Consider the following 15,283-nt stretch of genomic DNA (forward strand, 5'->3'; position numbering starts at 1 on the left):
AAACAAGCTAAATTAGACTTAGTAGAGGCCAGATGCAGACCTAAATTAAGATTTAAATGTATTAATAATTTGAACAAAGTTTACATTTATAAATTATTAAGGCAATAGCTTATCTTCTTAAAGCTTAGGGGTGCAGATTTATTTAATATGTAAATAGTAGTAGTGAATCGGATGCGAAAAGCATATTGCACTATTACTTTGTAGAATTACCAGTAGGCCTACTACACAAAAATTTGCTTCTGATGTCACAATGGAAAAAGTATTAATGGTTCATTACAAATATTTTTATTATTTATTAAATTAACTCATGGAATGAAATACTGATTTAAATCTTGCTTTAAAAAAATATTTTTGAGTAAAGAAATTAGATAGTGACGTAATGATTATCTTTTGTTATTAATCATCTGTGTTCGTCAATCCATCATCTACTACTAGATTTACATAGTTTATAGATTAGATCTTCTAGTCTATATAGATCTAGTCATTCTAGACCTAGATTCTATTCTATATAGATTATACAGATTATAAAGTAGATCTAGCCATTATAGATCTAGAATTTCTCCAACAATAAGATCTACAATTTAGATCTAAAATAACTAGATCTTTATAGACTAGACTCTAGATCAACAATGCTTCTAGATATAGTCTAGATTCTATACATTTTATCCCACATCTCAGACAAGACTAAACTAAGAATCTATAACTCTAATGTCAAGGCGGTCCTACTGTATGGTTCCGAGACATCGAAAACAACTGAAGCAACAACCAAAAAGTACAGAACATCATCAACAGATGCTTGAGAAATATCCAAAGAATACACTGGTACGACAAAGTAGAAAACACCAAACTGTGGGAGATGAGAGGACAGAAAAATATAGAGGTGCAGATCTTAAAGATGAAGTGGAGATGAATTAATCACAATTTTTTGATTACCAAGTACTCTAAATCTGGAACGAGGGTGTTACCGAAAGCTAGGCTAGAAAGTCATTTTTTTTTCTTACTACTATGTCTTAGCTCCAGAGTTCACTCATGACGATCTCTTAGCTCCTGAAAATCAATAACTTAGCTCCTGACAATATATACCTTAGCTCCTGAGTCCATTCTTTATGATCTTTACACTCCTGACGATCTTTCTCTACACTCCAGACGATCTTTCTCTACACTCCAGACGATCTTTCTCTACACTCCTGACGATCTTTCTCTACACTCCTGACGATCTTTCTCTATACTCCAGACGATCTTTCTCTACACTCCTGACGATCTTTCTCTACACTCCTGACGATCTTTCTCTACACTCCTGACGATCTTTCTCTACACTCCTGACGATCTTTCTCTACACTCCAAACGATCTTTCTCTACACTCCAAACGATCTTTCTCTACACTCCAAACGATCTTTCTCTACACTCCTGACGATCTTTCTCTACACTCCTGACGATCTTTCTCTACACTCCAGACGATACTTTTCTTTTTATTCATCTCGATACTCACTTTGCTGTTCTACTATCTTCTGTTTACTATTACTTTGTGACTAATAAGCAGTAGATGGCGACAAGAAGTCGACAGAACATTTGTAACTTTTACTTGATGTTACAGGGAAGAGAACAACGGCTGGGCTGGTTCTCGTAATGTTGTTATACAATACCCCACGATTATGTAGTGAATCATTAGGACTTAATGATACAGTAGATGTAATGATCCTTCATTAGGACCAAACGAGAAAAATGTCAGGGGTCTGACACTATCACGACACCGTGACACTGAACATGTCTACTCCCAAGCAGTCTCAATTACAGCCCAAATACACACGCTCGCAATTACAACAAGACACTTAAAACCTTAATACACACACACACACAGGCAAATGACTAACACACATACGTGCAAGTAAAAGCCGCAATAAGAATGAGCACCTAAGCATTGGTCTCCAGGTCAGGCCTATCTAATAGTCACTTCAGTCTGCTTCAATAAAAGGGTTTGTTAGTTGGATCTCTTTTTGAATTGGATGTACCTCAAGCCTACATCCAATAGGTTTACATCGAATTAAAAGAATACTTGAGATATTTCATACTTAGAAGATGCTGTGTCTGATGCTCATTTGCGTGTCTCTCTTACAGGTAAAGTAAAAACAGACAAATTATGTATAGATTTAGGATTACCAGACCTCAGGAGAAAAAGATTATTTTTTTTTTGGGTGGGGGGGGGGGGGGTCATGTCCTCAATCCGGCTGGCATTGGCATATAGTGTAAAAATATCCTGCTTTATGCTTACTTCAATTGCATATTATCCATCAATATATTCAATCTTTCATATTTTTGGCTTCAACTTAAATAAAGTTTGACAAAGTTTTCTGCAAGGTCTTGCATGAAAAAGTGTTAGTGTATTTGAGGCTGTGCACAAACAAAAAACAATAACTGTTACACAGAGCGCTTCAGTATCTTAGATTGTGTGTGTGTGTGTGCATGTTTTGCATTACTAGACTAAGTCATTAAATGCTGACGTTAAAAGAATGGTTTCACTTTTACCTCAACACACTGGAACAAAAGATATAATTGAACGTTCCATGCTTTTCATAAATAAAGATGATAATGTCTTAATCCAAATCTCCTGTAGAACTGCGGAGAGGGGGTGGACACGGGTGGAGCTCTAACCCGAGAGGAAGATTGTGACAGTCCAAACAATGATTTAAATACTTCATTAACTAGCCTGGGATATTTGTAGTTACATCTCAGTGGAAAAAAAAAGTTTGAACCAGTAACTTAACACATTATTTTGTTTTCTTCTTTGTAGGTGACATTCTCCTCTGAATGTAAGTACTCCAACATGTTTCAATGTTTCATTACTTATGTTGATAACAACTGTTTAGCGCCTGTTTAACACCTGTTAAGCACATGCTTAATATCTGTTTAGAAACTAAGGTATACAATAGCTATTTAAATGGAGGTAGTCACAACAGAGTTTGATATTCAATATATATATATAGAGAGAGAGAGACGTTTTCAGATGCTTTCCTTTCCATTGACAATGCCAGTCCGAGTCAAAGTGAATACAAATATGGAGCAGATTAGTGAAACATCTTAAAGCAAGTCTTTGTCGCAAACATTCTCATACTTCTTCACGGTCTGTTAAGTAGGCGCAAAGACAAATAGAAATAATTTAACTCTCTTTTTTTTTAACTTATGAAATACAAACATATATGATATGGTTCTGCCCTTGATCCGTAGTTTTGAAACCTTTTTAAACAAAACTTTGTATAGAAATTTTATAAAAGCTAATAATTGGTCTATTTTACGCGACACTATTTACATTCCTAAACACAATGAAAGAAACTATGGCATTCCAATTTTAAGTTATAAATTATAATAAAAAATATCGTTGTGTAAGAACAGATTGCTCGTAGTGTTAAACTTCTCTGACATATTTTAACATGTTGTCACAAAAATGTCCACTAATACATTGTAAATATTGAAAAAAAAAAAGAAACAACTTTTCTTCCCCACCTGTTTTTCCCAATACCACGTGACATATTAATGACAATCGACATTTTTGTTTAGATTTTGACGACAAAGTAATCAATTGCAATGATGCTAAATTAAACTTCAATGTATCCTACCAAACAAAAAAAAAAAAAAAAAAACAAGAACTGGAAAAGATTTGAACATTTGATTCTGCAGGGCTCAAAGTGCAGAAAAATTATTATAAAACTTTTTAAAAAGAAAGCTTTTCAACCCTCCTTCGGATACCCTAACAAGCTAGCTACAAATGAATTGCATTTTTAAGTATGAAGAACTCTAATATAAGCAAGAACAAAATCACAGTTGCATTAAAATCTTAACGTTTGTTCTAAATAAAGTCAATGTTTTTAGCGCAAGTGTTTGAGTAAGCCAAGACTTACGAGGGTATCGTGAAACCCTAACAACGACCAGCATTTTATACTTTGCTAAATAGCCTAAAGAAAGATCATTCTTTACTTGAGAATCTTTTTACAGAAAACAAAGTATTCTTATCAACAAGCATCTAATAGATGAACATTAACTGAACATTTTTAGATGGGCATTTTGTGCTTGAACCAGGGGCGTAGCATCCATGGAGCGAAGGGGTCCATTAGGGGCCCACAGCCTGTGATGTAACAACCCTGGCAAGTGGGTGTTTCTTTGCGTTCTGGCCCATGGCTCGTGACCTATTGGGGCCCACATGAGCCCTTAGAGATGATACTTCGTACTTCTATAAAGCCGATTTAAAACTAGGTTGCATTGGAATGTCTTTTGTAAATATACAAACTACTCGAGTTTGTTGAGAAACACTAAATTTGTCTTATTGGGGAAGGGGGGGGTAGAAACATATATTCTGGAACCCGGGCCCAGTGTTATCTTGTTAACATCTTATAGATGATTTTCTTTACATGAGCCATTGATACAAAAATGTTGTTTAATTGAACATTTTTTAACAAGAATATCTTTATATCGCTTTTTAAAAAATATAATAACAAAATACTTAATATGCTTCTGCAGGTTTTATTCCAGTATATTTTAGTGGCGGTTAGGTCGTTCTACAAATTCGTGACATCATCTCTATTAAACTTATAACAGAGTTAGTGAATGTTCAAAGTGTTATCGACATATCTACCTGTTGTCACTTATAATTCATAGATCATTTTAAATAACTTATTACATTGAAGAGACTTTGATTTGTTTCAATTGGCTAACGTCACAGTATTTAGTGTAAAGCCATACGATGGGGTCGTGGCCGCTTGGTGGTAATTTGTTTGACTTCCAAAACGAATGGTTTAGAGATCAAGGGTGGGACCTTGATATAAGGAATTTTAGGACGCCCATGTGTCCACCCGACCCAAATAGGGAAATGAAGTTGTTGGTTGTTGCGCTGGTCAAATGACACCATTAATAACCGTCGTCCATAGAAACAATTATTTTAATCACAAAGCCCGAGGGGCAACTGCCAACCAAAGGCATAAATCTTATACTGCCTTAATACTGTGCTAATATCAGGGTCGGATTTAAGTATTTGGAAGCTTCTTGGAAAGAACTTTTGTGCTCCACTTTTTCTAAAAGCCGTAATAAAAATCCACTTATCTAATATATAAAGCAGAAAGTAAAGGGTATGTATGTAAGTATGTATGTCCCTTATAGAAATCAAAACCGTTAGATCAATATTGATAAAAGTTGGCATAAAAGTTCCTTAGATAACGGCGGAGACCGTAGTGTATGTTTAATGTCCCGACCACTACCGGATGGCCCTTAAAATAGACAAAAGGTATCTCTATTACAAAACTAAACTTTTTAGAAATCGGGTAAACCCATTTTCACAATCTACTTTTGATTTCGTGCCAAATAAAAACATGTAAAGAAACATTCTCCATGTCTAACATAGATGTAAATTCAAACCAGTAAATCAGTAATACCAAAACTAAGGCCGCAGGCCGAGGGTCATATCATATAAAATAATATTTTATTGCATTTTTTTAGTTTAAAAAAAAAAAGAATAGATTTCGTATATTTTTTAGTTTAATGTCCTGGGTTGACCTGTTGATCCGAAACTGTATTTCTCTATAATGAGCACGCTAGAAGCGGACACTAAGATGTAAAGTGTCGAAATGCGAAAAAAAAATAAAAAAAATAAATAAAGTTGCTGAAAAGTAAAATTTTGTGGAGGCCCCCTGTCCTGTCCTAAATCCGTCCCTGACTAGTATGTAGCCTACTTTTAATCTCTAAGTTGAAAAGTTAAAAAGAAAAAATATTTTCTACTATACGTTATTTTAAAACAATTCAATGATACAATTAAATAAACCTTCATAATTGCTGACTTGTGTTCTAGATAATCCTGAATAATATCTTCACTCTAGAAAAGCGGCTGCACAGAAAAACGTGTTGACTATACAATAGCTGAGCACGTGAACATTTTTTGTTGTTTCTTTCTTGCATAAAAACCAATGAACATTGAAGTAGAATTATGTGTAACACGTGGTGGCACTAGCATATGCGTATCACGTGGTATCTATCTATCTATCTATCTATCTTATCTTATCTTATATAATACAGACGTTACTTCAAAAAAGAAGATGATTACGTCCTACGCGTCATGCATTTAGTCATGCATATTAACCAATGACTTAAATTCTGCCAAGTCACTGGTTTTCCTGGCTAGCTCAGGCAACCCATTCCATGCTCTAATAGCACTAGGGAAGAAGGAGTATTTGTACAAATTTGTCCTAGCATATGGGACGAGGAATGTGCCTTTATCTTTGTGTCTTTCTCAGTATTTTATTAAATTTTGTTTTTGTATTTGAAGATTATGGTTCAGTGTTTTATGTATGATTGCTACTTTACTTTTGAGCCTTCTGTCCTGAAGGCTTTCTAAATTTAGTGATTTTACTAAAGGTGTTACTCTAGTCAAATGTGAATATTCGTTTGTTATGAATCGCACTGCTCTATTTTGTGTCTGTTCTAGTTTCTTAATGTTTTCTTGAGTTGAGGGGTCCCAAACAGAGGATGCATATTCTATTATTGGCCTAACCAAGGTTAAATAACATTTTAGTTTTATGTTCTTATTTGATTTATAGAAATTTCTTTTAATAAATCCTAATGCTTTGTTTGATTTTTTTGTAGTTTCATCAATATGTGGATTCCATGACAGTTTTTCATTTATTATAACACCTAGGTATTTTGCGTTTTTAGTCTGTGTTACTGGTTTGCCATGAATAAGATAAGTGGAATTAATTTGTTTTAGTTTTTTTGTTACTCTTAACAACTGACATTTTTCTGGGTGGAAAGACATGCTCCAATTTGATTCCCATTTCTGTAATTCATCTAATTCTCTTTGTAAAATATCTGTGTCTTGTGTTGTTTTTATTGTTCTATATATTATGCAATCGTCTGCAAATAATCTGACTTTTGTTCCTGAAGTAATGCAATTTGGTAAATCATTTATGTAAATTAAAAATAGAAGTGGACCCAAGACTGTTCCTTGAGGTACACCTGAGTTTACTGTTATCGGTGTTGATTTAGAGCCATTTATTATTACGGTTTGTTCTCTCCCTATCAGACAGTCTTTAATCCACTGATGCAGTGGACCATTAATGCCGAAATATTTTAGTTTTTTAAGCAAACTATGGTGGTGAACTTTGTCAAAAGCCTTAGAAAAATCTAGTAAGATAGCATCTATTTGTTCACTATTATCTAAACCTTTTGAAAAATCATCAATTAGTCCTATTAGTTGTGTTTCACATGATCTATATTTCCTAAAGCCATGTTGGTATGGTGTGAGGACATTATGTTTGTCTAAGTGGTTTATGATGTTGCTACATATTATGTGTTCTAGGATTTTACATGTGATGCTGGTAAGTGATACTGGTCTGTAGTTTCCTGGGTCAGATTTTTCTCCTTTTTTAAATAGGGGGGTGACATTAGCTTCTTTCCAGTCCTTTGGTACTCTGCCCTGGTTAAGTGAAGCCTGAAAGAATATTTTGAACACTGGGGCTAGCTCATTACTTAGTTCTTTGAGTAATCTAGCTGGAATACCATCAGGTCCAGAAGCTTTATTTGGTTTGGTGTTGGCTAATAGTTTTTGAATTCCATTTTCTTGTACTACTATATCTTCTATGTTGTCTACTTGGTTCAAATTCAGTAATATGTCTTTGTCTCCTGGGGCTGAGAATGCTGATGCAAAGTATTTGTTTAGGATGTTTGCTTTAGTTTCATTATCATTATGTATTATGTTATGTTCATCTTGTAATGGCGCTACGCCTGTTGTTTCCATTTTCTTAGACTTAATGTATGACCATAGGTTTTTGTTGTTATCTTTAGATATTACATTGTTTATGTATTCACTCTGCAGCTGTCTGCTTACTTTTTGGGTTAAGTGTTTAATTTTTATATACTTTTTGTAAACTCTTTCTGCATTAGTTTCTTTAAATTTTCTATATAGGTTTTCCTTCTGTTTACAAAGCTTCTTTAGTCTATTATTAAACCAGCATTTATTTATTTTGTTTGGTGTGTATTTAGTTGGTATATGATTTTCTATAATGCTTTTAAGATGGTTTTTAATGAAATTCCAGAGGTCATCGACTGGTTGGTTAATGTCTTTTTCTAATAAGAATGTTTGTTGAAAGTTTAATGCAGCTTGGTGTAGTTGTGTTAGGTTACATTTATTCCAGAGTAATATTTTTTTTTTGGGTTTTGTATTGGCTACTGCTTTTATCTGACTGTGTATTTTTATGATCTCATGGTCTGATAGACCAGGGATAATATCATAATCAACTACTAACCCAGGTCTGTTGGTTAAGAAGAGATCTAATGTGTTGTTTAATCTAGTTGGCTTTTTAATGATTTGATCTAAACTTAGGTTGTGTAAAGTTTCTATGAAAAGCTCATTTATGTCCTTAAGGTTTTGGTGTTTATCTATGGTTAGTGTTTTCCAATTTATATCAGGTAGGTTGAAATCACCCATAATCCAAAAAACTGCATTTTTATTTGTCTCTTTAAGTGTAGTAATCTGATTACATAGTTCCTGCATGTATTCTAAACTAGAATTTGGTGGTCTGTAAATGCTGCCTATTATTAGGGATGTTGAGGTGGTATTAATTTTACAAAATGTTGATTCTATATTTGTTTAGTTAGGTAAGGTAATTTCTTCTGCTATAAGAGTGTTTTTTATTGCTAAAAGATTATTCATTATTGCTGATTATCAGCCCTATCTTTTCTAAAAATTTCATAATTACTATTGAAAATTTCTGCATTATAAATTTCAGGATGTAGCCAAGTTTCTGTGCCTGCAATTATATCTGGTTTCTCACATTCTAATAAAATTTCTAAGTCTGCTGTTTTGTTCCTAATGCTTTGAAAATTTATTACTAAGGTTTTAAGGTATTTTGGTGTTACTTCTTTAGTAGGTTTGTTTAGTGAGGCTATTGTATTAATTTTAGTATATTTAGGTTTAACAGGAGTGGATCTGGCTAGTGGTTGGTGAGTTTGGTTTGGGATGGTGTTTAGGATGTTGTATGGGTTAGAAGTGTCCGCATCAAAGGAATCAAACAGTCATGATGTAAACTGAGGTAACCCACACGGTACACAGTGCCATGATGCATCTTTGTTGCCTAAGGCATAATACACAGGTGTATTCATATGGAGACATGATGCATGGTACCATTCATCGCAGGTGTCACATTGAATGGCTTTTTTGTTTCATGGTGTATACTTTTTTGCAGATGTTGCATCTATCTTTAGATCTAGGCCCTGGATTTGACTCTACATCTCCTGCTATTAATATTAACAGTGATAAATATTTATTTCTGCTGTGTCTGATTGAGAACTTCCATTTGTGATAGGTAATCTTCTTTAGTGTTATGGATGTGTATGTTAGGTTATTTTTTAAGTTGCTTTGATCTAAAGTGTGATGATTGATTATGACTGTTGTTTCCTTTTTAAGTTTAGTGTTGACTAAGGTAGATCTGGTTCTGTGTTCAGCTAGTGTGTATTTAGTAATTATTAGGAGAGCAATTTCATGATGACTGTTGTAGATTTTAGTTTTTAAAGGGGTCTAGTCTAAATCTAGTTTAGGGTTTACAATGCCTAATTTATGTCTATCTATCTATCTATCTATCTATCTATCTATCTATCTATCTATCTATCTATCTATCTATCTATCTATCTATCTATCTATCTATCTATCTATCTATCTGTCTGTCTGTCTGTCTGTCTAATTTATGTATGTATGTATGTATGTATGTATGTATGTATGTATGTATGTATGTATGTATGTATGTATGTATGTATGTATGTATGTATGTATGTATGTATGTATGTATGTATGTATGTATGTATGTATGTATGTATGTATGTATCTATCTATCTATCTATCTATCTATCTATCTATCTATCTAATATATATATATATATATATATATATATATATATATATATATATATATATATATATATATATATATATATATATATATATATATATATATATATATATATATATATATATATATATATGCGCACTGCGAAATGTATATATATCTGCCTGTCTGTCTGTCTGTCCAATCTATCTATCTATCTATCTTTCTAGCTATCTAGCTATCTAATATATATATATATTTTATGAGCAAAATTATAACTTAAAATAAATGATTCACTTGTTACAGCACATGACTCTTACTCCGTACTAATTAAAAATAATTCATTAATCATAAATAGTGTCTACGATTTTCATATATATATATTTTCATATATATATATATATATATGCGCACTGCGAAATGTTTAAGGAAATCTTTAGGGACGTTTTAGACATAGCCGTCCAACTTCCAGTCTCCAATTTGTTTTCCCACCCAACCATGAAGAGAATGCCAGATGTTAGTAGTGTCCTATAATATTGTCGCGTTGTTAACAGATGGTCCAAATCGTGTGGGATGGTCTGCATACCGAGTATATAAAAAAAACAAGAGAGAAAGTCGACACATATATGGAGATGTTTTATATGTTTTTTATATGATGAATGTATTCCAAAATTAAAGTAATGAAAATCGTAGACACTATTTATGATTAATGAATTATTTTTAATTAGTACGGAGTAAGAGTCATGTGCTGTAACAAGTGAATCATTTATTTTAAGTTATAATTTTGCTCATAAAATATTGCTGGTTAGCAAAGTTGATATAGTCGTCAAGCTAAGAAGGCGAATGTCGTGTGTTCGATCCCTTTATTTTGTTAACGAAATAAAACAAATACTTAGTTGATTATAGGAAATTTTATTATCACGAGAAACGAAACAATTTCAAGAATTATAAATTAAAATTAAATTTTTACTAACAAAACAAAATTATACAAACAAAAGAACGTAAAAGAATGTATTTTATTCTTTAGTGAAAAATGCAACAACAAAAAATAAAATCCTATAACTTAAAAAAAAAATTCATTTTGTCCACCGGATGCACCAAAACGTTTGTTGGCCTCTAGGTAGGAAGGTCTAAAATATTGAAACATATGTAAGAACTCGACTTGATTTTTGTTGTTGTTTACATTTCGACCTATGTATTTGTTTCAAATCAAATGAAACTTCCTTACCCAGTTTGCGGTATCATTACGTACAAAACAAACTGTTCTGTTCAGTCTGCAGCCAGGAACCACTTGAACTCGGCATTGTCCTTGACTCTTCTAGCTCCATCAGGGGCAGTGACTTCGTCAAAGGCATCACGTTTCTTCAAGACTACCTCCAACAGTTTGACATCGGCAGTGACACTATGAGAGTTTCTATCATACCTTTCGCTAAAGGAATCTACACGAATGTAAGGAGATAAGTATTTTATTTATTTTTCTGAATGAACTAAAAGTTTAGGGACATTCCAGAAACTTGTATAATAACATCAAATAAGCACATTTAGTTAGCATATCAAGTACATTTAGAAAGCTGCCACTAGATACTACTGAATTTGTTTTAATCTTCTACATTTTAGAACGCCTTCAACTTGACAACTTACACAACTAAAGAAGACGTCATCAGCGCTATAGGGAGGATCACCCATGAAAAAGGTCTTTATACAGACACAGGAAAAGGCATCAAGTACATGCGTGAGGTCCAGCTGAATGATGAAGTGGTCAGGCCAGGGGTCATCAAGATTGGCCTGGTAATAACAGACGGGAATTCTCAGGAGTGAGTTGTGCCTAGTATCTGATAAGACAAATAAACATAATAATAATAATAATAAAGAATTATAGAACGCTGTTAACAAACAAAATGTAGGCTCAAGGCGCTGTGATAATATTACAAACATAAACACGAGAGCTAAAATGACAAACTAATCTAAAAAACGTTTTAAACAGGTTGGTCTTAATGTTAATCTTGAATGTAGTGTAGCATGTTGTCTGTCTGAGGTCAATGGGAAGTGAGTTCCAAACCTTTGGTCTGTGCACTGAAAAAGCCCGCAGACCGGAGCTCTTGAGGCAGAAACGTGGCACCACTAGAAGCGTCGAGTCCATTGAGCGACGCGCTCTGTGGTGGACATATGGAGTGATCAGTTCGCTAAGGTACAAGGGCATTTCTATATTATAGATACATTGATGACAAAGTGTGGCCATCTTGTAGTCGATTCTCGCTTTCACAGGAATCCAATGGAGTGTGCACAAGAAAGTAGTAGCAGAATCTCGTCTTGTTTTTCTTAGGACTATTCGTGCGCTATTCTAATTTCGTTGCAGCTTGGAGATTTTGTCATCGGGAATACCTGCTAACACGGCGTGTTAGTAGTTAAGGTGGGAGAGTATGAATGCCAAAACTATTTTTTTTTTGTAGACTCCGTTGTTAAATATGGTCGGATCTGGCCTAAGCTGCAGCCCTTGCAGAGCTGACTTATGTGTGGGTCGAAAGATAGTGTTGAGTACTACTACATATATCTTCAACAGTTCCAGATTTAAATAAGTGAAGCTAATACCCAGAACAGTATTTCTTTGGAGCTAACACCCTGTACAGTATTTTAGTGGAGGCCCCTACCCCACACTCCATTGTATATGTGACAAGTCGGATTAAAGATTTGGCCGTTTTGAGTGTCTAGGGGATTTTTATGGTTTGAGAATCCTTACTTGCACATATAAACTACAAGCACAGCGTTATAATGCAGGCAACAAATACTATATTTAGATGTAAACTTATGTACAGTTTATTATACAAAATAAGATAATGAAAGGTGAAATGCTGTACAGTTGCTAGCATGGGCGTAGCCAGGGGGGGGGGGGTTCTTGGGGTTCAAACCCCCCCCCCCCCCCGAAATGAAATCCCCCCCCTTGGAATCGGAATTGAGTGACTGATTTTTTGCTTTGATTTTGTTTATTTTAGGTGAGATTTTAATACTAAACCATCACTTGCCCTAGCACAACCAAAGGGGTTTTGAGTTTAAAACCCCCTACCAGGGGGGTTCGAGTTTAAAAACCCCTACCAGGGGGGTTCGAGTTTAAAAACCCCTACCAGGGGGGTTCGAGTTTAAAACGCCTACCAGAGCGGTTCGAGTTTAAAACCCCCTACCAGGGGTTTTGAGTTTTAAACCCCCTAATTGGTGTTTTTACAGTTAATTCCCCCTTCTTCTATAAAACAAAACAAAAAAAAATGCAAACGAAAATCCCCTAATTCCAAGAGCACAGTTAAGGAAGATTTTGATTTTAAAACCCCGTCTAAAATTTACGATAAACCCCCTCTTTAATATAAAAAAAGCTAATTACGCTCTCAAAATGTTATGAGCGTAGTTAAATGGGTTTTGACTCAGTTTTGAGTTTAAACCCCACTTCACTGGGGTTTGAAGGTAAAAAATACCTCTTTTTAATAATAAAAAAAAGCAAATTATACACTAAAAATGTTATGAGTGTAGTCTATGGGGTTTTGAGTTTAAACTCCCCTCCAGTGGAGTTTGAAGCTAAAAAGTACCTCTTCAATATAAATAAAAGAAAATTACTCACTCTAAAATCTATGAGCGTAGTCAAAGAGGTTTTGAGTTTAAACCCTCCGCCATCTTCAGTGTAAGAAAAAAAGCAAATGCAATGAGCGTTGCCGAAAGGGGTTTTGAGTTTAAACCCCCATTCAGAGGGGTTTGATGCTAAAAAATACATTTTCAATATAAAAAAAAGCAAATTACACACTAAAATTATTTGAGCGTAGCCAAGCCAATCGGGGTTTTGAGTTTCTTCTACAGATGGCTTTTTTTTTAAGTTTAAAACCCCTCCAGATGGTTTTGAGTCTAAGATCCCCCTACAGAGCATTTTGAGGTGGAAAACCCCCAACAGAAGATTTTGACGATAAAACTTCTCTTTTTGATATAAAATTTAAAGCAAACTACAGTCACTTAATTCCAAGAGCGTATTCAAGAGAGGTTACACATTTTTACCAGTGGCAGGGTTCCATTAATAAACTGCAGTGAATAGTCATCTACCGAAATCGAAAAACACTAAATATAACTCAACATGGCTAAGACAGATTTCAGGAGTCAGTTATAGAGATCGGATCTAAATCAAAGAAATCCTATGCCGAACTGGGAGTCGATTGTGAGAGAACGACGCATGAGGTTAGCGGGACATGTTCTCCGACAAAATGAATTACGCATAAGAAGAGTTGCAATGATATCCTAGTACAACTTGACGCCACTCATTCATTGAGGTCCTCATGGTAGGTGGGAAGAGGCTTCAGACATTACCAGTGACAGATTTTTATGGAACCTGCTTGACGTCAAATGCTCCGAACGGCGTGGGAGGGTCTAAGTCAGTAAGAATAGCACATTAGGTTTTTTAAATAGAACTTTTTAATAGCAGAAAAATCCACTGTAGATACCTCAGAATATGCATTTTGTTGGTTTTTGTTGGTTTTCAATATCAGAAATAGTGCTTGGCGGCGGGGCTTCGCCCCGCGCTGGGGGAGCTCCTAGCGCTCCCGCAGACCCCTTTGCTAGTAATGTCGGGGAATCTACAATTTTTTCACTAACTCATGGAAGAACCTATTCTAGGGCACAATAAACGTCTTCCGAAAGAATGAAGGGTCAGAATGTAATAAAGATTATGTACACACACACACACACATAAATACATATATTTTTTCCTGGGGGGGGGGGGGGGTCGGGGGGGGGGGGAGAAAAAAATTCACCCCCCAAACCCCCCCCCCCCGAAAAAAAATCCTGGCTACGCCCATGGTTGCTAGTATGGAATCTAGCGTATTTACATATATAGGAGTATCATCATCAGATATTAGAACCAAGTGGTCTGACTGTCATTAGCTTTTTGGTCCGGTGCTGCACTGGTGAGACGGGTGTGGCTGATACTGATGCTGTCTGCTGGTGGGCTGGCGTAGTGGATCCAGGCTCCGTGTGCAGTCCAACTTGTATGGTTGCAGAGCTAAGCTGCGTCTAACAATCAGTTAAGCCAGTGACGAGTCTGTGGCTAGCGTTGTTACTTGGACTCTTGAAGGATGAGTAGGTCTGATGTCTACAGATCTGGTGCCAGCAAATCTGCTATCAGCTTTAGGTTGCTAAGATTTCAGGCGGATGTAGCCTATAGATAAAAGCTGCAACGATATGATGTATGCGTTGGTTTAGCCATAATGATAACACTGGGAGGTAGATGCCTTTCCGTGGAGGACATCTTCAGACTGATGTGAAGAAACTATAATCTAGTTTCATAAATATCAAAGGGAACTAACAAATGAATATAGTGTCCCATCAAGGGGGATAACAATAATAATGGGGACTCCTATAACGGGAAATAACAAACAGTAGTAAGTGATATGTGATATGTAATA

At 35.0% G+C, this 15,283-nt stretch overlaps 1 protein-coding gene across 1 annotated transcript in view; it reads left to right on the plus strand.

Annotated features, from left to right (window-relative positions):
• The first annotated feature begins 1,895 nt into the window (after nucleotides 1-1,895).
• The window catches only part of LOC106060126 (collagen alpha-5(VI) chain-like), a 31,171-nt gene continuing 17,783 nt past the window's right edge, over nucleotides 1,896-15,283 (plus strand). Inside the window, exons 1-4 of the mRNA XM_056007277.1 lie at nucleotides 1,896-2,115; nucleotides 2,789-2,807; nucleotides 11,128-11,303; nucleotides 11,472-11,668. Coding sequence (XP_055863252.1) covers nucleotides 2,077-2,115; nucleotides 2,789-2,807; nucleotides 11,128-11,303; nucleotides 11,472-11,668 — 431 coding nt within the window. The 5' untranslated portion in view covers nucleotides 1,896-2,076. The remainder of the gene's footprint in view (nucleotides 2,116-2,788; nucleotides 2,808-11,127; nucleotides 11,304-11,471; nucleotides 11,669-15,283) is intronic.

This window comes from Biomphalaria glabrata, chromosome 12, assembly GCF_947242115.1.
Source record: "Biomphalaria glabrata chromosome 12, xgBioGlab47.1, whole genome shotgun sequence".
Classification (NCBI taxonomy): Eukaryota; Metazoa; Mollusca; class Gastropoda; family Planorbidae; genus Biomphalaria; species Biomphalaria glabrata.